This window comes from Podarcis pityusensis, assembly GCF_964106645.2.
Source record: "Podarcis pityusensis genome assembly, chromosome: 6".
Lineage (NCBI taxonomy): Eukaryota > Metazoa > Chordata > Lepidosauria > Squamata > Lacertidae > Podarcis > Podarcis pityusensis.
The window spans coordinates 57,772,121-57,797,105 of NC_138030.1; the positions used below are offsets into that span (position 1 = coordinate 57,772,121).

Below are 24,985 nucleotides of genomic sequence, written 5' to 3' on the forward strand. Positions count from 1 at the left end.
GGCAGTGGCGTAGTGTAAGGGGGTCTACTGGGGAGATTGACCAGGTTGCAAACATTTTTGGGGTGCATCTCTGCAGCTGCCACCCCGACTGGAGGCCCTCCCTATCCCCCCCGCCCACCTTACCTAAGCAGCATGCTGAGCAGGAGCTGTAGTGAGAATGGGCCCTTGCATCCCTCAGCTGTGTGGTATCCCCACCAGCGGAGGAGGTATGTAGACAGGAGTCTTGCGGCAGCAGCAACCCATCTCCAGCACAAAGAAGCGTGCATGCATGTCCCACCACTGCTGCACAGCTCCCTCTGCGAGCAGCAGTGTGCAGTATGGAGGCTCCAGTTAGGGGGCGCAATATTTGTCTTAAGGGGCACAATGCTAGTCTTGCCGTTGGCCCTGGCAACCCACGCTACACCACTGCAATATGACAAGGCAATGAAGCAAGGGATGATGTAATCTGTTCTTTTTGTTTGCTGCTTGATCACATTTCCCAGAATTTACTTTTACCCTTGTGCTCACTTAAAGTTCAACCAGGTTTTGAAGCACATGTTTCCGGTTCTCAGTTGCATGGCAGCTTGCAGAAAACATCATCGCTGCAAAAGAGGCACTTTCACAATTTATGCATATGATACAATTTGCTTCCTTCCCATAGGTGGATGTTGTCTTCATTTGGGAAAATCGCCATGTCAGGTTGGATTAGCATCCATAGGGCATTAGGGTAGAAGGATCAGATAGCATAGCTAAGAGTCTGGCTTTGAAGAAATTTCAGCACACATCCTTTGGGGAAGTTACTTTACTCATGATAGATTTTTATCTCCAGAAAAAGTCTGTGCAATGCATCAAGGATAGCCCTGCCATACACTGACCTTTGTTATTGTGGGTGTGCCTTTCACTGATTACATTAACACTCCTGATCCCACCCTGTAAAATTATTCTTGCTGTGATTGGTTAGGTCAGTCTTTATATAGCCTTCAAGTATTTTATTGGGAGCGTGAATATTTTAGAAACTGTGGAACTTCTGAGGCAGGAACTCTAGCCCAGAGTCCAAGAGTTCAGTGTCCTATTCAGTGTCCTGTGTACCTGAAGCCTTGCACCATCTAAAATATAACCAGAACAATCTGAGGCAGTCTTCATCAACCCAAGAAGATGTCTGATGGGACGTAAGTACATTGTGTGCAATCTATATGCTTTGATTAGGATGATGGTTAAATAAAATAACAAAGTGTGCCAGTTGCTTGACTTAATTCATGTTGATTAAGCAAGCTTTATTGCAGGAGAAGTTCACAGAAATAAGATGGGAAGGGTAATTAACCTGATGTATTAAGGAATAAAAAGGCAGCAATTTGGGTTTTCTTTTTTCCTGATGATAATTTTTATTAATTTTCAATTACAATCCAAAATAGCCTCATTTGCAACAATACCAAATTATAATACAGTTACTAATACCAATCATTCAAATACTGAATTATATAATTTAGGTGGCCCCCCACATGCTAGATTTGATGGTTTGATGGTTTTCTTTATTTCTGTGTTCCAAAATCTTCCTGTGTGGTGTAGTGGTTAAGAGCGGTAGTCACGTAATCTGGGGAACCGGGTTCGCGTCTCCGCTCCTCCACCTGCAGCTGCTGGGTGACCTTGGGCTAGTCACACTTCTTTGAAGTCTCTCAGCCCCACTCACCTCACAGAGTGTTTGTTGTGGGGGAGGAAGGGAAAGGAGAATGTTAGCCGCTTTGAGACTCCTTAAAGGGAGTGAAAGGCGGGATATCAAATCCAAACTCTTCTTCTTCTTCTAATTTCAATTAAATTCCGGTTAAAATAATCCCTTATACAACAACTGCAGTATTAATAACGTCTATTTGTGTTGACACATTAAATGATTTATAGAACTACAAGTGAGGCACTCAAACTATATCCTTGTTTTTCCTGTGTGTGGCAATTATTCTGTTCGTGGTGTTTCTTCCTGTCCTTGTAAAATGTTATGTCTATCTTTCCCCCATTGTTGCTGTTCTCCATCATGCCGTGCGTGGAGCTGATACAGTCATACCTCGGGTTGAATGCGCTTCAGGTTGAGCGTGTTTGAGTTGCATTCTGCGGCAACCCGGAAGCAAAGGAGCGCATTACTTCCAGGTTTCGCCGCTTGCGCATGCGCAGATGCTCAAAATGATGTCACGTGCATGCGCAGAAGCAGCGAAAAGCGACACGCGTGTGCGCAGATGTGCCATTGCTAGTTACGTTTGCTTCTAGATGCGAACGGGGCTCCGGAACGGATCCCATTCGTATCTAGAGGTACCACTGTATCCCATTTTCCCCCAGAAAAGTCTCCATTGCTCTGTCCCGTGCTTCGTCGTTTTGCAGCTTTAACAACAGCTGTAAAAATCACTCTGTCCCAATAAATAACCTGTTTTCACCATTTTTCCTCTCAGCCTGGGAAGAAGAGTGGTCTGTCGAACTGCAGATGACTCATTAATGAACCTTATCAGTTACTTGGCAAGTTCACAGACTCCTTTCATCCTTCCATCCAACTGAAGATAAATGAGCAATTATACTTCCAATTAAATTAAATTCCAAGTCCTTTTAGCGTTATTCAGTTCACTCCGTAGATAATAAAGGATGGGGAAGAGTCAGTTCTAAGTTTCCATTGTAAATCTTTTGCAAAATAGAGCTTCCCTCCCCTTTTCCTTTTTTTACAAACACAGTTTATATTCCATATCTATAATCCAGTTTCACCCCTCCTAACTTGTACATATATAATTTGAACTAACATTCAAGGGAGGGTTGCCGAATCATAAACATAGAGAAGAAAACTTTATATCAAGAAGCCGTAGGCTCCCCCCCCCCCCCGTCTTTTGCACCAAATGAAATTTTCTCTCAAGTTCAAACCTTAACGACCTTTTTGCTGGTTCTGTTCCACAGTTTATGATCTCATTTCTTCTAGCATGCACCTGTACTTTAGTCCGCAATTTCTTGATACAAAAAAGTGTGAAAAATAGAATGGAACTTTTTGATTGTGATTAGGAACAGAAATGAAAATTGGTGTAAAAAGCTTTTGTTGGATTTCTGGCAAAACAACCTGCAAAAACTAACTTGTAAGCCTTAGGTAATGGTCTTTCATTGGAAAGAGAAACAAGACAGGTGTGGCCTCTGATTCTCAACCCCCCAACGTACTGACGGTTTAGTTATAATAAATTTGCAATAAAAGAGGAATGAGATGAAAATAACTATGATGTTACGTGAAGCTTAGCAAACACTATTTGATAACAGAAGGGGATAAGCAGAAGATGGGTTAAAAATTAATTTAAGTAAAGCAGAGTCTACAGTACATAAATAGTAAATCTTTTTGGAATTGAATTAGTAGTCCTTATTATTTGTCAATTATTGATTTCAAAAACAGATTAATTAGTGGAGGCCAATGAAAGACTTATTAGAAAATTGCACCTAAATTTTCTAACATGAAGTAGTCTACTAGGACAGTCCTGTGCATGCTTACTCAGAAGTAAGGACCACTGTTTCACTGGGGCTTTTCTCCAGGAAAGGTGTGCAAGAGATTGCAGCAAGGAAACCTCCAAAGAGGTAATGTGAAAGACAGACACGTTAAAATCCATCATTTTCAAGTTTGAAAAGATATTGTGAAGTAGCTAAGAGAAGAAGGGGGGAGATGTTATGTTGAGGAGAAGACTTGGGTAAATGAACAGAAGTGGGGAGATTGGAAATTAAAGCTGTGATCCTATGCCAAATTATCTGAAAATAAGTCCTGTTGATCAATCTGGGACTTTTGTATAGGATTGCGTTCCTAAAAATACTACACTAAGGGAATCGGATATAAAAGAAATTCATAAAGTATCCCTGTTAACCTCTTTATGTTCTGAACAAATGTCTTTAACAACTGGGACAAAAATATGGTTGTAGAGAATAGGGAGTGTTTCCATAATGAGCTAGTTAGAAAAAGCAAAGGATCTATGGGTGTTACATGACTATGCCATACTCAGAGTAGACTCGCTGAAATCAGTGGGCAAATTAGTCATGAATAGACCCACTGAAATCAATAGACATGTCAGTTCCTCACTTCTGGCTGGAAGGACCACAGAATGGGGTTCAGAATAACTTCCTGTGATAGGATAACAAACCGATAGTCTGCCTGCATGTTTCAAACTCCCCACCTCCTCTGTGTTCTTTGGTAGATGTCTGCGCAGAAGAAAAGGTGCACATGAAATAGAACCCAAAACTGATCTTACTCGCTGGCGATTCAGCTCTGTGGAAGGGCGGCAGAAATGGTACTACGTGGCAAGCAGTGAAGAATGTGCCCGTGAACAGAATGCACTCGAGGCTTACACTTTAGGGCTGGACACTGTAAGTGGCTTAATGATAACAGATGGTACAACACGGAAAGGCTACAAAAGGAGCCCAGGGCATGAGGACTGCTGGCTTGGCCCTGCCTAGCGGCAGTTTCTCAAGGGCTGGGTCATTTTTCTTTTGGCTTCTCATCTTCTGACACCTCAGTTAGGAACACAGGAAGCTTGGTGATTGCTTTCATGGAACTGTGGAAGGGATCATGAGGGTCATCTCCTCAAACCGCCTGCCACTTGGTGCTGTACAACTGCAACTTGATAATGTCAGGGTTGAATATGAAACCCTACTTGAAAAAAGACAAGCCTGCAAGATGAATATGACAATCTGCAGGAAATACTGAAATACATAACTTGGTTATCACTTTCTACAAGGCAGCTTCTTCATGCTTGTTGCCTATAATGATGACTGAATTCATCTGCAAGCAGTTTGCGGCCTCAGTGTTTGGTTCTTAGCCTTGGAAAGGGAGTTGGACTACATGATCTTCTGGTCCGTCATATTCTATAGTTCTCTGATGTGAGAGCTCTGTGGTGTTCTCCTAGAGAACAGCCACTCTCTTGCTCTCAATGATCAATCTCCAGTATACTGTGCCTGATACTCATTTCCATGATGCACGGATGATGCATCTGCATGAGGCATTTTGATGTGCGTGAAAATACTGAGGCACATCAATCCAATATGCAGTTTGTTTGGATAAAGGCCTCTGACTGATGGCTGGATTTCTAAACAGTTGTGATATCCCATATTGTGAGATGTTGGCAGGTGTAGATTTCACTTGAGATGTGCTTGTAAAACATAGTTTTGGAACCGTCTCTCAGGGCTAAACCATCCAGTACATTGAATGACTTTTTGTATTTAACATGACTGTTGTTTTAAACCGAAACAAGTTCATGAGGGCCCAATCAGGATAGGGATTGGGGTGGGTGAGGAAGAGAGAGTTATCCCTTTCCCAGCCTGCCCATGTCTACAGGCAAATACAAATAACAGCTGGCGATGGGCGTTTCATTGAGACTGCTGCTAGGAGGGGAAGTGTTAAATGACACCTCCCCATCTGCCATGGTCCCATTCCTGACTACCCTTCCCTGCTATATTTATTTCTAAGTGACCAAATAGTTGCATGAAATGTAGCAGGACATTTAACACAATGCATACTTTGTCTTGTAGATAGTCTGTTTAGTTTTTGTGCATTTCTCTTACTTTTCCTATTTTGTTTTACAGAGCAAGTTCTTTCCAGATTTGCCCAAAGTTAGCACCGCCCAGGAAGCAGTCCAGAAAGCGATTAAATTCTTCTCTGGCCTGCAAGCAGAAGATGGCCATTGGGCCATGGAGTGCTCTGGCGTTCTCTCTCTTGCACCAGGTACATGGACACTAGCGGGTTTACCACATATGCATTAACTGGCTAAGGAGGGCCTCCCTGTATATTTTCTATAAATTTGTTGATCTTCTTTTACCAGACAGACAGAAATAGGTTGATATTTGGAGAAACCTCTTAAACTGAGGCCTTCTTTTAAGAGCTATTATGCAGTGTGTGAATGTTCCTCGCTCGAGACACTTCTCCACTCTCTGAAAACTTCTTTGATCTCAGTGTCATGAATGTCTTTTTCCATGCATGAGAGGCTAAACCTTGAACCCTCTTAATTCAGAAGGGAGTTTTTGTAACTAAGATATATATCCCTGTTATCTTCCATCACTACATAATTATTTCTGCTGACAGGAGTGTCAGGGGTTGACACTTAGTCTTCCATTACCTTCCCTGGAAGTCTGATCCCTGGAAGATGTGTATGTTCTTCAAGCCAGATTGCCTTGGGTCACCTGCCTGGGAAATTCTTCATTCTCAGAATTTCCTATAGTTAAATTTATATATATATTTAAATCCCTCTATTTAGGAAAATGAAGTCTAGCCTCTCTCACAAAGCAGAATACAGTGGTGCCTCACAAGACGAAATTAATTCGTTCTGCGAGTTTTTTCGTCTTGCGAGTTTTTTCGTCTTGCGAAGCACGGTTTCCCAAAGTCTTCAAAATCACCAAAGTCTTCAAAAACCTCAGAAAAGGCTACCACACCGCGTGCTATGAGTTGCTCCTCGAAGTCACCCTGGGTATTAACGGTTTTAAGAAAAAGGAAACAAACTTGCAAGACGTTTTCGTTTTTTTCGTTTTTCGTCTTGCAAAGCAAGCCCATAGGGAAATTTGTCTTGTGAAGCAACTCAAAAAATGAAAAACTCTTTCGTCTTGCGAGTTTTTCTTCTTGCGAGGCATTCGTCTTGCGAGGTACCACTGTACTTATTCAGTATATCCTGAACAGGGGGATAATCCATTGAATCCATTGTGCAGGATACTGTCCATCGGTGGCATCATACAGCTGTATGGAGATGTGGTAGACCAGATGATTTAAATTTTTTCTTCCCCTTACAGTTAATCTTAATTATTATTTTTAACTGTCTTTACTGAAAAGTTTAATATTTCCTGTAAACCACTTAGTGGGATTACGTCACTGAAGTGGTATATAAATAAATAATAAAATTTGATTTGTGTGCAGATCAAGATGAGAGAGAAATTTGATTCAGTTTGCAGTTAAAGGTCTTATTAGCACTTTCAGAAACAGTTTGAGAACTGAAACACAGGCATTCTTTGAAGTTCGCTCTTCACTGATTTTTGTAGTGCATATCCCCAGCCAAGTAGTGTGTACAATGGCATATACTAGAGTAAAAACATAAATCTTGTTATGTTTGACCTTTTTCTTCTGTTTCAAGATGGTAAAAACAAACAATGGGGTACAAAAGCATAAGTTACGTTTCGATATCCAAACAGGCGGTTTATTGGCAGATCATACCAAAGTTAAGATTGTCAAGTACTACACATCTTCTTCTTCTTCTTTTTTAACCAAACAGCTATTTTGATGTCATGTTATGCTGCCAAGATCTCACTACCAGAAGAGGTTGAGAGAGAGCTCCTGCGCTACATCCTCTCAAAACAGCTTCCAGATGGTGGCTGGGGCCTGTAAGTAGTCCAAGGAGGGTGTGAGCTTCTCTAGAGTGGCCTAGGGAGAGATGTTCTAATGCTGCATATCTTTGTCTTGGGCTGGTCCATGATGCAATTCCCCCATGAAGGCTTCTTTAAATCACTTCTGCATTCTGCTGTCTTTTGACTGTGAGCCTTTTATTTGCAATACTCACCATGTGAACTGGGCACCAGGGTAGATGACCAGAATGCAAGCTGGGCTCAGCATGTACTGAAGTTGCCCAGCTGTGGCGGAGAAAGATAGAATTCTGGCATGAGGAGTGGAGAGAGGCAACAATAATGAAGACATAATATCTGACATAGCTATTGCCTTTGAAAAGCACCATCTCTAGGAAGTATTACTATTGATAAATGGTGTGGTGAGGCCAGGTTGCCTCCATCCAAATGTATCCTGTCAAACCACAAAATGGATTGGAGTTTGACTGAGCTTTGAATCTGAATTCTTAGTAGCATGGTATCAACTTTATTTAGCTGGAATGGAATTTCAACTGGTACTCAGGTTGTATGAGCTGCTTTCAAGCCCATGCTGCCTCATGGAAGGAAAGATTTCAAAGCACCAAGTGCCCTTCATTAAGGCATTACTTTTTTAAAAAGGTAATAGAAAACAAAAGAAGGTATTCTGCGGTGTCCCGGCTAATGGATAGCTGGGTATGGGTGAGGCAAATTCTCAGAAAAGCTTTTGAATTTAAGGTAATACACCAGAAGAATGGAAACTAAACAATTCAAAGAGATTTCCAGACCTCTGGACTCACTGGTCCACTTTCTAATGGCTCTTTGATCTCTCTTTATTGTAGCCACCTTAAAGAACAGTCAACAGTATTTGGCACAACCTTTAGCTACATAGCTATGCGAATCCTTGGACTTGGGCCTGACCATCCAGATGTAGTGCGGGCTCGGATAAATCTCCACAAGAAAGGTAAGGCAGAAATCTCCGCCAGGGCTGGATCAATCCATTTTACTGGAGTGTAGTGCCCAGGTAAAGCTGGGGGCCCTGATGTAGTTATTTGGGAGCATCTTCCTATTCTGCCTCCCCCCCCTTCCTCCCTTCTTTTGTGGGTCCTTTTAGAAATCACCATAGACTGATCATAGAAATTGTGTGTTTGTCCCAAATAGAAGATGCTGGTCATATCTTCCCTCCCATTTTCCCTTCTCTAAAATTTATATTGGGAACTCTTGGGATGGGGGACATGGACCTGCCCTTTTATGCCACTCTGTAATGCACAATATACAGCGATAAAATTTTATTTTACTGTATTCTTAGAAATACAAAGAATGAGGTGAATTATAACCTCCCTTTTGCAGCAGCATTTTGCGGTGAACCCCCCTCTTAACTACTGCTTAATCTTTTTGGTTTTATAAAGAAAACTCTCTGGTACTTGGAGACTTAGGAAAGTTAAACAGGGAAAGGTTTTTATTTTACAGAAACAAGGTGATAAATGCACAGCTTCTTTTCAGTTATTTCACTTCAGTTCCTAAAACTTAAATGAGTAGATGTTACAGCTTTGGCCTTAATACCTGGGGTCTTAAATAAGGTGGTGCTTGCTGTCAGTTTCCCAACTTTCTGTAAATCACACCCCTGAGGCTCTAATAGGATTACAGGTGATCACCCTCCAACTGGTTTGGGAATCTGCTTTTTCTCTAGAAGTTCTGTCACCTACTTTCTGAACTGGGACCCCAAGTAGAGTGTCCCCTCATAACTCTACTTATCCTGTCCCCAATTCAGCTTCCCAGTTTTTCTCTTGTCTGTACACTCCTAAAAAGACACTAATTAATGTCTTTCAAACTAAACTCAGCAGACTTCCATCTCTGGTTACAGATATTTTCCTCAGAGTGGAGCTATACACCTATCTAGCTGAACTCCAAGAACGCCAACTTTCAACTCTTCTCTCCCCAACTGTCTCTACGGCTTTCTCTTTTTCCTCCCAAAGTGCGGACTCCACACACACACACACCCCTGCCCAGCTAGTTGTATCCACAGCCACTCAGAAGGAGGCTACAGCTCAGCTCTGGTGGAATTCCAAGGCACTTCATCACTAAACTCTGGTCTAGCTGAGCTTTCTGTCACACATTCACATAAGGTTTAATGGAACTAGGAGGTGAGGTGGTTCCTTCTGCATGGATACAGTCTGAGAAATACATAGCATATGTTTTCAGGATGATCAGGGCATTCACCCTGTCTCTGGGTAGCTTGGGTAGTTATAGGAAAAATGAGGAGGGAACTCTTTGGGTTCAGCCAGTTCAGAAACACTGCAGTGAGCATAGCTTAAAGTTGTGCAACTGCTACTAGACTTCCCCTTCAATGTGTGGAGTGTGGCCGGGCCAGGCAATGAGGGTGTGATGGGGCAGGGGTGGGGGGACTGGGCCAGTAAGCCCAGTTCTCTTTCTCCCCCTCGTGTGATGAGGACATAAAACCTGCATAGAGGTAGTGTTGGGTGGTATTAAATCTGGACACCACAGCAGTTCTTATACTCATGTCTCCACCTGATATGGGTAAGAAGAAATCTGAAAAACCACATGCCATATGGCTCTCTCTAAATAATAAGAACAATCCTAGAAAAAAGAAAGCTAGGATTAAATGTCTTTGTCGTGTTCCTGTACAATAGAGAGTCTTTCTAAGCACCCATTTCCCTTTTTATAGTTTTGCAAAGTATCTTCACAGCAAGGCAATAATCATATCTAGGTTCTCATTGTAAATTTATTTGGCTTTGTCCCCTTCAGTCTACAGAAGCAAAGATGTTGATAATTCTCTTTCTAGGTGGCGCTCTTGGAATCCCTAACTTGGGCAAAGTTTGGCTGGCCATTATGAATTTGTACAGCTGGGAGGGAATGAATTCACCATTTCCCGAGTTGTGGTATGTGTCTGAAAGTTTACTGATCCCCACCCCACGCCACCAATCATGAACCCCCCCCCCCCAAATGTCTACAGTGTTGCACAGTAGACAAATTCTTTATTAAATAACAGTGACTTGGAAATTGAAATTAATCCATATTAACCTTCACCACTCTCAGAGGTCCAAAGAGGCCTGGGCTAGTTCCAGTTTTTGAGGCCCCTAGCCATAAAAAAAAAAAGATAAGAATGACAACTCTGGAAAACAAAATAAGGCACCAACAATATAGTGGGGGATTATTGCTTTGTTTGTTATTATGTTACCGGGTTTTGTGTTTTTATACTTTAAATTGCCCTGATCCTCAGATGAAGGGCAATATAACCTGCTTTTAGTGTTACCACTACATCCAGGATTCCTGACATTGTCTTCCATGAACCTGTTTCTTCCTTCTTTCTGAAATAGGCTGTTTCCTACATGGCTGCCGGGACATCCCTCGACATACTGGTGTCACGCTCGCCATATCACCCTCGCGATGAGCTACTGCTATGCCACTCGCCTGACTGTAGAAGAAGATGAATTGATCCATAGTCTAAGACAGGCAAGACAACATTCTCCAAACATCCCACCATCCTCGGTCAAAGTGGGACCCTCATACTTCCTTGGATCTGCACTTGGGGAATTGCTTGCTTGTATCTGACAGGGAGAAGGCTGAACTGGATGTCTTATTTTCCATTTAAGGCAGAAGTCAAGCTCAGAGCATCGGTGTTTCAAAATGCCATGGGAATATTTGTTTTGGAGAGAGGTGGGGGCATGTAAACATGCCACTTGGACATCCCTATTCCATAGGGGAGGGCAACTTTGGGAGGGTAGAATTTGGAGTGGAGATGGTGCACATGGCATCACCCTGCCAAGTCACATAAGTCTCTCTCCATTCATGCTCTTATTTTAATTTATTTTAATGGCTCTGTGCTTCCTGTGCCACAGAGTATTCATTAACTCTTTGCCTCTTCTCGTAAAAACTGGTGAACAACATCAATATTGCCTCCTACATCACAGCAATACCACAATCTCCCTTTTTTATGCTTCTTTTTCTTTCTTTCTTTCTTTCTTTCTTTCTTTCTTTCTTTCTTTCTTTTTCCTCCCCTTTCTTTTGGTGTGGTAAAAGGAGCATTCTTCTCCCCTCTTCTGTACTACCAGAAAAACAAATCAATGAAGAACTGTTGAACCATTAATCTCCTGTGGAGTACCCTCCTCTTTCTCCTCTAATGTTTTATTTATTTATTATTTATTATAACATACTTTTTTCCATTTAAGTATCAAAATGGTGATGACGTAGACTATTGCTCATGAAAGCTGATGCCATAACACAGGGAGGGGAAAATGCTAAAATGAATTTGCTGGGGTTTTTTTAAAGCTCTGTAATGACAGTTGTCAAGTACACTAATACCCTGCTTCTTCTTTACTATGAAAGTCATTTCACTTCATGGTTTCCTTCTAGGAGATTTATGTGGAGGACTTCTCCACCATTGATTGGCCAGCCCAGAGGAACAATATTTATGAAGCCGATTTGCATGCTGCACACAGCTGGATGCTGGATGCTGCTTTTGGTGAGTGATTTTGGAATTGGCAAGTCTTTTTCCAGGAGTTCAGGCCTCCAACGTAGGTTTCCTAGGGTTTAGTTGGCACAGAGAAAGAGATTTCTGTTGGTATAGGCAAACACTTTTCATCAGAGGATATCCATGGAAACACACAACATTTTCCAAGTTTCGTATTATCATATGTAGCAAGCAAATACTTAGCCAATTACAAGGACAAGGGATATTGAATCACACTGTGAAGACAGCCTGTGGGATCTCTCACACGATCTGAATTGTGATTTCTACCCCGCCCATTGCTTTTACAGTGTGAATTGGGATCCATTGTTGATCAGTTAAGGAAGAACAAGATATGTAACTACTTGATGCAGGGGTGCCAACAGGATTATCTGGGTCCAATGCATTGTACCTTGATTGGGCTCTCTGACTCACTTGCCAAAGAGAACGCAGATCTGCATAAAATGTGTGTGTGTTGTGTAACATGCAAATTTGTGTCCTCTTTTGCGGGTAAGGTGGAAGGCCCACAAATGAAGAAGGGCATGTTTTGCTTCTTTACATTCTCATAGTTTGGTGGCCCTACTGATCCCAATGAGAGCTAGTGGGAGGGTCCCAGCAGCAGTTTTATGGTGCTTAATGACCCCCCCCCATTTGCTTCCCAGTGAACCTTAAAATGATCAAACTGTTTCATTCCATTTCTCTAGATGTAACCTTGCCCAAGCCAAAGGAGAAAATCTGGCAGGGATTGTGATTTTGGCTCTTCAATTTTGGGGGTGGGGGTGGGTCCAGGGTGGAGGTTTGTTGGGAAAGATTTTGGGAGGGGATCTGCAAAAGGTTCATGGAAGTTGGGGGTAAATGAAAAGAAGAAAAAAACCAAATGACCCCAAACAACTGGTGCCCACCCGTGATAAACCCCTTCACTCACACCCATGTTCTTTTGCAGACCCCCCCCCCCAAAAAAATCATATTTGAAATTAGGGGCTGAAATCCTGCCTCTGTTTTGAACCAAAATATATTTCAGAAGCAAGTGCCATTGAATTCAATGGCGCCCTCTTCCGGGTAATTGCATGGAGGATTGCAGCCCCAAACACATGAGGAAGATAGAACTGCATTAACACGATTGCGATGTTCATAGTGACTCTCTTATTCCTTCTGCAGCTACCTTCAATTTGTATGAGAGATACCATTTCACCAGTTTCAGAAAGCAAGCCATTGCGGAAATGTATGAGCAAATCAAGGCTGACGACATATTCTCAAACGCCACCAATTCTAGCCCGGTAGGTCCTTTGTGAAGAAAAAAATTGTACTGGGAACAAATTCCTTTTGATGACAGCATATACTCATTCTCCTGAGGAAGCTTTGCTTCAAAAACCAAACAGAGAGCTATATTTGTGGCAATCTTGTTCTGCCCGCTTGAGTTTCTGTGTTTGGCTGGTGAGATAGACAGGTAGTCGTGTGGCAGATGAGAGTGTTAAGCATGCAGGTATAGCAGAGGGGAATTCCTAACTGGAATGATATTCTCTTTTGTCCTGCAGACTTGTAAAGCGTTTCATGTGCTAATAAGCAGGTATGCTGATGGAGCCGATTCTCCAGCTTTTCAAGAACATATCTCCAGGATCTATGACTACCTTTGGTAAGCCTGGCATATGTATTCAAACCCATCTTTGTAGAATCCTGAACATGGTCTTGCATAAGTGTGCTTTTGCAGACCTGGATCTTTCCTCAAACCAAGGTCAATCGGACTAGGAAACGTAAATGGTGTGTACACCTGTGAAAGCCGTAGTATGTGCACACATGAGCACAGATGCTCAGATGGCAGCTTCATTACTAGGAGTTCTGAGAGGGTGCGGGGGACCAGCAATGGCATGCACACTCTGTAAAGATCTCTGCCTCTGACGTGAACAACACTGTGCAAATGCAGCTTGCAGTGCAGTAAGAAAAAATCACCTTGTTGTGTTTTAAGCTGCATATGTGAACATATCCTTTTTTGCAGCATAGGTGGAACTCAGAAAGGTGTCATGCACACCTGCGTCCCACTCATTGTGTTGTCTGGAAGAGATTTCAGGGAGATTTTGCTTTTTGGCTATTCTTAAAGCCTATTCTAGACTTGTCAAGCCTTGGTCTCCTGTTATGCAATGAAGTTAGAGAACTACATGGACTTGTGTCTGCTATAATCTCTGCTTCTTATATCTCTGCAGGATTGGACAAGATGGCATGCTAATAAAGGTACAGTAGTGTGGACCCAGATGTTGGGAATTGCTGTGGCCTGCAATTTGCATTGCTTTGGTGACTCTGAAGCTGAGTTGTCTTCTGCCTGCCTGATATCAAAATATCAGGAGATGCGGTCTTGGATCTCCTGCATATAGTGTAGCTTCACCCCAGGATTAGGCTAGGAGGCAAGATGTAACATAACACAAGGTCATGTAGCACCTTTTAAAAATGCTGAACCAGATATTATCTAATATGCTGAAAATCCAAAGACTTGTGTTGCTTAACTTAGTTTCAGTTCAGCAGAGAAGTTCAGATTTTTGCAAGTCATAGCTGCAGAACAAAGGGAAAAGTTCTTGAACCCAGGGAAATTGAGCAGTACAATAAAAAACAGGCAAGTAAACATGTGGAGGAGCCCTTTAATTACTGATTTATTCTTAGTGTTCTTGCTTTCCTTTTAAATAGTGCACTGGAACATACATTTTAAAACAGAAAATAAAAATGTGAAAAAAACAGTTGTTTAAGATCTCCCACAATTACCACACAATTCTGACCACATGAAATTCAGGAACCCCCCCCCCCATCTTTCCCCATCTTCTACTCAGTTAAGCAGGAGGGCTTATCACCGTTCCATGAGACATTCCAGCCCTTAAGGAGGGTGCAGAGCAAGGCCAGTGGAGGAGGGTGTAGGCTGGGAAGTGGACATGACTGGGGAAGCATCCAAAGGGCTGGTTAGAGAGGACTGCATTCAGCTCCCAGGCCAATGGTTCTCCACCCCTGATCTAATGGACAAAACTCTTCTTCCTTTCTTTATATCAGGTCATGGGATCACAGACCTGGGATACATCATTTGCCATTCAAGGCTTCTTGGAGGTATCATTTTATATTGTCAAATCTTCTGCTTTTGTTCTTTCCACAATAATTTCCATTTACATATATATACCGTATTTTTTGCACCATAACACTCACTTTTTTCCTCGTAAAAAGTAAGGGGAAATGTCTGTGCGTGTTATGGAGGGAATGCCTACGGGTGGCATGCCTACGGATTTTCCTCCTCTAAAAACTACGTGCGTGTTATGGTCGGGTGCGTGTTATAGAGCGAAAAATACGGTATATTAGATGAATGAACTGGCATGTAGAGAGTGTGTGTTCATTATTTAACCAAAGCACACATACTACGAGATCCGAACACCTCATATGCCTGTCATGGTTAACCAAGAAAGGCATGTTCTCCAGGTGATTCTTAGGACATGAGGTCCAGAAATCCACACACTGAGTATTCCTTTTGTAACACTGAAGTTATCCCTGAAGAACTTGCATTTATTTTTGTGGCTGTCCAAAGTGATGATTTTGTGTAAGTGTCTGAGATTTTCTCTGTGACTTTCCTGGTCAGAATCCTTAAGCATAACTTCTGTCTTTTTCTAGGCTGGGGTTCAGAACAATCCTGACTATGCATCCTGTCTGAAAAAAGCCCATGAATTCTTGAAAGCCTCTCAGGTAAAGCACTGATCTTGGAATAACATACACAGGGAATCAATACTGCTTTCAGCTGTCTCAGCAAAAGAATCAGGAGGGAAACACTTGTCTCTTTTTGCAAAGTAACATGAGCCCCTTTCATGTGTTACTCATCATGAGAAGGAGCTATTAGGTTATCAAAGGCAACGGGCCTATTTGACCTAGATGTTGAAGGGCAGCTTCCAAGGTTGTATGGTTTTCCCCAGCCCTGCCTCTGATATCCTTGCATTTAGACATGGATGTATGCATAGGCATAGCTTAATGTGTGGGTGTTGTGGTCATGAAATGTTGTGCAACCTTGGAGGCAGAGCCAGAGTGTGGTCCAGCTGCCTCTTGATCACATGAGATTCATTCAGCTGAATAATGTGTCATGGTGGGACTATAGAATAATACGTTTTTAATCTGAAGCCCATGTGATCCTTGACTGTAATGTCAATTCGGTTCTATAGTGTGGCTTCAGTCCTGTGTAAAACCTTGTCTATCCACTGCAATTTACCTCAACCGACACTGTGGGTTGTACGCAGTATGAATCCTATTCAGAGCAAACCCATTCAGGTTAATAAACATGCCCAATTTGAGTTCATAAATTTCAGTGAGTTTGCTTTGAGTAGCGCTGGCACTGAACACAACCCTATGTGCTGCCATTGTATCAGGCTGTAGCCATATTCTGTCTTCTAAATTGCAGACCATATTTCTGACTGAGTTAATTTATTTTCTATTGTTTATTAATTATTGCATACCCATCTTTTTCTCCGAGGAGCTTACTGAACTTTTCTTCCTCCTTACTGAATCCACACAACAATGCTGTGAGGAATTTTAGGCTGAGAGGAAGTAAGGATTGGCATCCTGGTCTCTCAGGTCCAACACTCAAACTGTTATGCCACACTGGCTTTCTCGGGTTATAAATATATTCTGATTGTCTTTTATTAATATGCTGCTAATCTGTTTTTCAGATTGTAGATAACCCACCTAACTACCAGAGATATTATCGCCAGATGAACAAGGTAAATCCAGAATTGTGTCCTGTCTGTGTGATACATAGCCAGCAAAAAAAAGAGTCTTTAAGTGTTAATTCTGAGAACCTAAGGAGCCTGCTGGTTTAGGCCAGGGCCCATCTAGTCTAGTATCCTGAAGAAGAAATATGGATCACCCGTCAAATCCCTGGTTGCTTTATTGGGATCTTTTTGGGAGGAGATGCCTCTACACTGACTGCTGCCCAAGGAGTCCTAATGTATTTTCTTCAATATCCAGGGTGGATTCCCCTTCAGCAATCGAGAGAATGACTGGATAGTCAGTGACTGCACTGCTGAGGCCATGAGGACATTGATGCTGCTGGAGGAAAAATGCCCCTTCATAGAAGATCATGTGGCACCTCAGCGCCTCTTTGATGCTGTCAATGTGGTGAGAAGAGGGAAAGCCCAGGAGAGAAAATGGGAAGCAGGCAGGAGGAAGCTATTGTGGGAAGACTGAAGTCATCTAGCATTCAGTAATAGTGCTGAGGAGAATATTGGTTTTGTAGGACCGTAGGCTAAGAGAATTGGTGGAAGTGTCCCTATGGCAGCATTGTATCCTCTGTGAAGGATGATCAGTCTTGAAGTTTGAGTTCCTTAAGCACAGGTAAAGGGTTGTAAGGTAGCAGGACTGAGAGCAATCTCCCCCAGTAAGCTGGATCGAAAGCTCACTGGGTATTAGGATTGACAACAGACGGACTACTGATTTTGTTCATTGGAAAGTAGCTATTACATGCTTACGCTTTACTTAATCAATCTGAAGTCAAATATATAATGAGTTAATCTCCTTCCATACAGTGGTAATTTGGAGTTAATTCACATTTGATAGAAATACGCAAGTTAGCAAATTTTGTCCTGGAATCCTCATCATAGTCGCAAGGAGCAATGACACTTTCTAGTGTTTGTTAGGAGGACAGAATCTTCCCATCCACTGAGTTCTCCATTTGCCTAATATGGTGAGAGAGGGCCAACTGGCACAACTACATATGTACGGAGAACCACTCTCCATTTGTTTAACTCCACTTGAAGTAAAAAGATTGGTTTTTCAAGGTGTGATTTTACACACCCCTATAATATTTGGGACTTTTTAGTTTAGGAAAAGATCAAGTGAAGTAAGGATACAGGAGTGGCTGGTGGGGCTGGGCAGGAGCTACCAGCCATGTGCCTCTGCAGGTAGGACAAAGCACACCATGCCCATTCTTAAACCCTTTGCCTTGCTCCTTCCCCAATCGCACTTGTACTTTTTTTTGCAGATGCTGAACATGAGAAATTCTGATGGTGGTTTTTCATCTTATGAAACCAGGCGTGGGAGTTGGCTACTGGAGATAATGAACTCCTCAGAGATATATGGTAAGAACACAGCCTTGGTATCAGAACAACTTAAATGGGAATCTTATGTGAATTTCTGGTCATCTTCACAAGAAAAGTCTGTTTCATAGTTTTGGGGATAGATGCCAAGTCATGCAATCACAGCTTTGTATGTGTGGGAGCTTTGGGAAGGCGGTGCAAGGGTTCTGGCAGCATCCCAGAGCCTTTGCGCCACGTTTCCCAAAGGTGGGGGAAGCACTTACTGGGCTTTGGGAAGGAGGCATGAGGGCTCATGCAGTGCCATTGACAGTGGCTGCCAATGAGTCTATGGACCCAGTTCAACATAATTGGTTTTCAACTACACCACATGGGTCTTGCTTATTTTAGAAGCCACCTCTCCCAGGATGACCCTGCCACCTCACAGCCTTCAGGGAGGGGACACATTACTTGGAGGGTATTCTGTTATGGACTGCATGCCAGCAGTGGGTGTGGCCAGAGCCAACTCTTCCTCCTTTTGCCACACCCTTTGCACGCCCGTTTTGCTGATTGGCTTTTGGCGGGTGAAGAGCTGGCATTTGACCTGTTGCTTTTATAAACCCCCCACTGTTTAAACTGCTAGGTTTTTGCTCCCTTTTAAAGGATATAAATCTGTAAGCCATCTTGAAAGGTAACATTATTGACTTTCTGTTTTTCAGCTGACTGTATGGTCGACCACACCTATATAGAATGTACTTCATCAGTTATGCAGGGATTGAAACATTTTAGGAAAAGATTCCCAAATCATCGGGAAGATGAAATCAGGTAAATGTGTGAGGGGAAATCCCTAGAAGCTGGGAATGATGTTATTGTTACGTTATAATACACATATTCTATATTCTAAAAAACTGTTTAAGGGTACTCTCATTTCCTTACTCATATTGAAATACTGCCCCTCAATGAGGACAAACTTAGATTCACAAAATGTTTAGGGGTATGCGTACCCCTGCGTCCTCCCCAGAAAAAAGCACTGGGAAAATGTATATGTTACATAGCATGCATGTTGTTTCCAACATGGAAGTGATACTTTTGTGAGATGTTCATCTCATGTACAGCTGCTGCTGGTGGTTTAGATATCCTTAAAGACAGATGAGGAATACTCTTGATCTTAATCAGCAATCACCTGGTAGGCTGGGAGGACCTACTACTGGGTCACAGCCTGCTCTAAGGTGGGTCACAATAGCAACACTAACGTCGTTAAAACATTAAGAAGTGGGCCACTAAATGCATGTTTGGGGTGGGTCCAAGTTACGAAAAAGTCGAAGGCTACTTCAGGCGGCTGAATGCCATTGTTACAAGGGACTTGGGTTAATTATTGTCTGTTTAGCTTGAAATGTAAGAAGACTCCTTTGTTTTTCTTCTCAGTGATACTCTAAATAAGGCTTTGCAGTACTGTCGTAATATGCAGAAAGCTGATGGCTCCTGGTTAGGGTGAGTGGCTTACAAATATTCCACACTAAACTTGACTGTGGTACTGGTTGGTGTAGTTTCTGAACGCATACATAGCATTCTGAAAGTAGGACTTGAAGAGGTTGTTGATGGGCTGTGGAAACCTTCACCTTTCGAATGACTTTCCTGCACAACAGTTTGGCAGACTGCTGCCTTGTGTGGAATGTGACACACCTAGTGGAACTCTTGCCTTTAGTAGCATCCCTAGGCTGCCTGTTACCTCCAAGAAGGAGATCTCCAGAGCTTCGTCTGATTCATCTGCATTTGCAGTCTGCAGTTTGTGCTTTCAGTATTCTGCAAATACGAAACATTTCTGCGATGAAGGGTAAAACACATGCACAGAATGGGATTTCTCACTTCCCACTGTAGAGGGTTGTGCTGCAGCCTAACTCTGTGCATGGAAAAGAAAACATAGGAGCATCCAGCCTCTTTTTAGAGGTAATGGGATCCTAAACTGATGTGTAAAATGGGCAATTTTAGAATATGACACCTAAGAGGGCAGTTGTGAATCTTGTTCACCACAAACAACTGATTGCTAGCGTGTCTAAGGAGTGATTAAAGACCTGCAGCCTAAAATGTAGTACCAATAACCAGGTGTCAGCAGCTTGCTCCACCGTCAGTAAATCTATGTCTGTTCTGAGGCAGGATTTTGTGACCGTTCAACTGAGCAGTCTTTTAACAATGTCGTTGCATAAGGTAGTTGCACAAACCTTCACATTGTCATTAGGCTTAGAGAGAAAACATACTGTACTGTTGGTAACACCATGTACTGATCCCATACTGATCCCTACATGATTCATCAGTAATATTCACACCATGAGATCTACAGCCACTAAGTAAAATAACTGGTTATATAAATTAGATCTAGTTAGAACAATAGCAAGCAAGGAAAAAAGCACAACTAGTTACAGCAACAAGAGATTCTGGCTTTGACCAGGAATTTCACTGCAGATTTATGATGAATGAACTTGGCTCCATCCCTCCTTTCACTACTTTGAAGAGAGTCCTGTCTGTAGACGATAAAACTTTGAAAAACTGCCACCAAGAAGAAACCTTCTCCTCATCTAGTTGTTCACTGTTTGGTGCAGCTAATGGAGGGATATGAAAGTTTTGGAAGAAATGCAGAAAAAAAGCATAGCTGAGATAGCTCAGATGATAGAACATGGGACTAGAAGGATTCTTGCATTGCAGGGGTTGGACTAGATGACCCTCATGGTCCCTTCCAACTCTATGGTTCTATGAAACAAACAGTGAATGGAAGGGTATACTCAAAGGGTGTAGTCTCTCATTTGTCTCAGTATCTTTCATTCAGCGGCTGATGGGTTTTTCTTCCCTGACAGGCGATGGGGCGTATGCTTCACATATGGCACCTGGTTTGGACTAGAGGCATTTGCATGTATGGGATACATCTACCGTGGTGGGTGAGTAAGCAGCCTTTCGGGCAGAAGATTAGTATGAATGTTGCTCTGCTGGGAGCCCTTGATGGAGCTGAGCTTCAGGGGTGTGAAGCGGAGAGACCGTCAGGCTCCTCCACCCAAAATATCAAAGGCAGGGGAGTCATGTGCATATAATATTGATGCTTTGGATGCAGTCAAGGCCAACAGTGGAACAAAACCCAATGAGGCATTTCATCGGCTATTTATCTCTCTCCCCTCTCATATTTTCTAGGGAGGCATGCAAGGAAGTGACCAAAGCCTGTGAATTCTTAGTCTCCAAGCAAATGAAAGACGGTGGCTGGGGAGAGGAATTTGAATCCTACAGGTTTCGCAAATATATTCAGCACACCGTATCCCAGATCCACCAAACCTCCTGGGCTCTGTTGGGGCTGATGGCTGTTAGGTAAGCACAGAAGATGGCAGTTACCTACCTTAGCAAAGGCTTCTGTCTGCTTTTGCCCAAGTGGTTTCTGCAGCAGTTAGACAAACCAATTAAGGCATGCTAAAGAAACATGCTAACTTTTGTGAACTTGCAGAGGACAGAATTTTCCTGCAGCTTCATATGTAGATGTTCCCAGGTGCTTCTTAGTCCAAACAATTGAAATAATGCCAAACAAAGAGGCAGTTAAGGGCGTCTTAAAGACTGGGATGGAGGCCTCACAATTTAATTTCTTTAGCTTCTTCACCTTTTTGAACTTGTGTGAAGGACTCATGCACTTACAGGTCTTTCCACTAGGGGGACCCATTGAGTTTCTGTGAGCCCATGAGGGTTTCTTTCTTTTAAAAAGAAAATGTAGTCATATAAGCTCCCCAGAAGAAAATGTTAGGCTTTCCCTGCTGATAACAGAACTAATGACCAGTATTTTTGTGGCTTTGCAGATATCCTGATGTTCGGGTTCTGGAAAGAGGAATACAAGTTTTGATTGACAGACAGACATTGATTGGCGAGTGGCCTCAGGTGTGTTACAACTTTTAATTTCTTTTCTTAATCAAGTATCCTCATAGCAATATAATTTCAAGGTTCACAGAAACAGTATATTTCAGGCAGCTATGAAATGGATCATGTCCTCCAAATATACATAAAATGAATGAATGAACGCAGAGCATTTCCCACCAAGTACTGAGAGTGGGGGTGGCTAAGTTGTTGCCTTCCAGCCTACACAGGCAATAGACAGGGATGATGGGAGTTGCAATTCAGCAATATTTGGAGGACCAAAAGTTTTCCACCCCTCACTTACTGAATGAGGCAGATCAGAATGTACTCTCATTGGCATTGTTGCTGTCATAAAGATGCTTCTCATAGATGGCTGCAATGTATTGTGGACACACATGGACACTTGTGTGGCATTGGCAGCTGAGATCTTACAAGTGCTTCCCATGTTCTCCCTCTATTGAACACTCTGATGTTCCTGTGGGAAGTATTCTGTTGCCTTAGGCACCCAAGTGATTCATGCACCTGTCTTGTTACTGCTGTAGCATCAAAATGTGCCATCAGGATTGAGTTTGTGTGGTATCAGAGCACAGGACACAGCTGGCCCTACTGTTAGATGTGGCAGGTCAGAGGGGTGCTTTTAAAAAGCCATAGACTGCCAGTTAATTATTTTATTTTTTAATCATGGAACCATTTGGATATTCTGCCTGAGATGCTACAATGTCTTTAGTCTCCTTTCCTACATTTTAATTGGCTCTGGTCTCTGATTCCTGCTTCCAGAGTCTTGTTTGCCAGCCAAAAGCTCAGTGATACTGTATGTGACAGTTGCTCTTAAAAGAGGTTACAATGATCATACAACTGGGTTCTCAGATGGAATTTAGTGACCATGAAGTCAGGACAGAAGACTGCATGTAGGTTGTTCAGGAATTTCTCTCTTGCCTCTCCTCAGGGTGACATCGCTACAGCATTCTACAAAGCTGGTACTCTGCATTACAATGCCTACCGAATCATCTTCCCTATCTTCGCACTTGCCCGCTTTACCCGGCTATATCCCAGCAGCCCTGTCGCTAAAGAACTCCTGAAGAATGGATCTGTGCATGCAGTGCAGAGTCAGAATGGAGGGTGCTGAGCAGAGGTGCACTGTCATTCCTGAGAGCTTGGGTTTCATCCTTCTCAACATCACCCAGTGCTTTTCTCTCTTGGCTGATATTCCCCTTGTAGCATGATTGCACTTTGAAATGCACAAACATGCCCCAAAGAAAGTGGACAAAGAGGCACGTTAGCTTAATTTCCTGGTAGCGATTTGCACCACTTCAAATCCCTAAAGGTGCCCGCCGAGTCCCACGGTCACAGGCTTCATCCGCCTGTGATTTTGAAGGGGTCCCCGCTTCGCCGTAGCGGAGTAGACCCTGTTTACCGCGGAGCCAGTCCCTCCAGTTCAGAGGGAGTCCGCCATTGCCGGTGGCGCCACCCCAGAAGTCCTTTAATTGGTGGATTCAGTGGGGATACCGTTAGGCAACATTTTGAAGGTACAGGATATTCCCCACCCTCCACTGTGAATGAAGCCCAGCATCTCTGGGTTATTTGTGGGGCCTGCCTGGTGTTCGTTCATTCCCCCCCCCCAAAAAATATTGTCCAGCCCACCACATGGTCTGAGGGATGGTGGACTGGCCCACAGCTGAAAAAGGTTGCTGACCCCTGTGCTAAGTATTTGGCCCCCTTATTGAAGGAAGGGATTTATCGCACTGACTCTTCCAGGGGGTCTTTTCTGCTGAATAATTGTAGTGGAGAATGTGGCAAGATTTTTGAGTGATGCCATGAAATGACGTTACCATAGGTCCTAAGAGCCATTTTTGTACCTCATGATGTCTGGACAGTTTTATGCTAAAGTATCTCCTACTATGTTTTGCTCTCTGTGTTGTGTTCTGATCCATGTATACAATGCACTTTTTCTATGCCAATAAAGGAGATTGATTGTTTGCATCAAAATCCAAAAAAAGTATACATGTGCACAGGGAGAATAGTGATTCAGAAATCTGAAATCAAGTATTTCAAAGCAAGAGATAATCAATTCCTAGTAGGTTTTCTTAGTAGGTTCATGGATGCACAGCGCAGGATCTCAGCATGAGACAGTGATGTTCAAACGGGGAGACAGCCCTGTAGATCTTTGAATAAGATTAATTCCTCAAAAAAGTAATGTTTAGACTGCATTGACAGCACTGAGCAAACGGGATCCCTGACAGTGATTAATAGTGGGAATACAACGCATTGCAAAGTAACCAGTTTGGCTTTACCCCCAGATTAAAACATTCTGGCATGAAGCATATAATACTGGTTCTATCAACATAATGCATTTGTCTTGCAATCACCTCTTAATCTGAAGCTGTATGAGTGTAGGATGGATTCTCCCAATACTTAATAGTGAGCTGATCTCTAGAAATGCTTTGTGCTTGATGCAACTATGAACATCCAAAAAAGCTCTTAACAGCAGAGCACTGTGGCAGTGGAGCAAGGGATAAAGTTACTTGTTCTTCTGGTTTGCTGCGGGGCCAGATTTCTCAGATTTTTCTTTTACCCTTGCACTTTCCTAGCCAAGTTTTAAGATACCGATAAATACATTTTTATGGATCTCAAGTGCTTGGCAGCTTGCAGAAAGTGCCATCACTTCAGAAAGGCACTCTCACAATTTCTGCATATGATACAATTCTCTTCCTTCCCTATGTGGATATAGTCTCCATTTTGGGGAATCTTCATGTTAGGTTGTATAAGCATTCATAGTGCACTAGGGTAGATGGTTCAGATAGCATAGCTAAGAGTTCGACCTTGAACAAATCTATACACACATCTTTGGGGGAAGCTATTTTACTCATGATAGATTTTTATCTTCAGAACCAGTCCATAGGCATGCTTTTAATTTATTACATTAACACTCCTGATCCCTATAAAATTATTCTTGCTGTGATTGGTTAGGTCAGTCTTTATATAACCTTAAAGTATTTTACAGTGGTGCCTCGCAAGACGAAATTAATCCGTTCCGCAAGTATCTTCGTCTTGCGGTTTTTTCGTCTTGCGAAGCAACCCTATTAGCGGCTTAGCGGATTAGCGCTATTAGCGGTTTAGCGGCTATTAAAGGCTTAGTGGCTTAGCGGATTAGCTGCTAAAAGGCTATTAAAGGCTTAGCGGCTTAGAAAAAGGGGGGGAAAGCGGAAAAAAAATCTCAAGACTCGCAAGACATTTTCGTCTTGCGAAGCAAGCCCATAGGGAAATTCGTCCTGCGAAGCGCATTGAAAACGGAAAACCCTTTCGTCTAGCGGGTTTTCCG

At 42.6% G+C, this 24,985-nt stretch overlaps 1 protein-coding gene across 1 annotated transcript; it reads left to right on the forward strand.

Annotated features, from left to right (window-relative positions):
* Position 1: 1 nt before the first annotated feature.
* LOC308479538 (lanosterol synthase-like) lies at positions 2-23,640 on the forward strand. Its single transcript, XM_081010243.1, has 22 exons — positions 2-1,148; positions 4,167-4,335; positions 5,551-5,689; positions 7,221-7,329; positions 8,145-8,266; positions 10,106-10,202; positions 10,641-10,776; positions 11,677-11,785; positions 12,929-13,047; positions 13,306-13,403; positions 13,969-13,996; positions 14,798-14,851; positions 15,404-15,475; positions 16,447-16,497; positions 16,745-16,894; positions 17,757-17,853; positions 18,507-18,612; positions 19,213-19,278; positions 20,637-20,717; positions 20,965-21,135; positions 21,612-21,690; positions 22,613-23,640. Exons 1-22 carry the CDS (start codon positions 1,135-1,137, stop codon positions 22,790-22,792), a joined length of 2,247 nt encoding a protein of 748 aa, XP_080866369.1. The 5' UTR covers positions 2-1,134; the 3' UTR covers positions 22,793-23,640.
* Positions 23,641-24,985: the final 1,345 nt, after the last annotated feature.

Excerpts from the sequence above, each read along its gene's own strand:
- LOC308479538 (XM_081010243.1), top strand. Across the intron at positions 16,498-16,744 it reads ATTATCGCCAGATGAACAAG|GGTGGATTCCCCTTCAGCAA; the intron begins GTAAATCCAGAA and ends TTCAATATCCAG. Across the intron at positions 20,718-20,964 it reads GGATACATCTACCGTGGTGG|GGAGGCATGCAAGGAAGTGA; the intron begins GTGAGTAAGCAG and ends CATATTTTCTAG.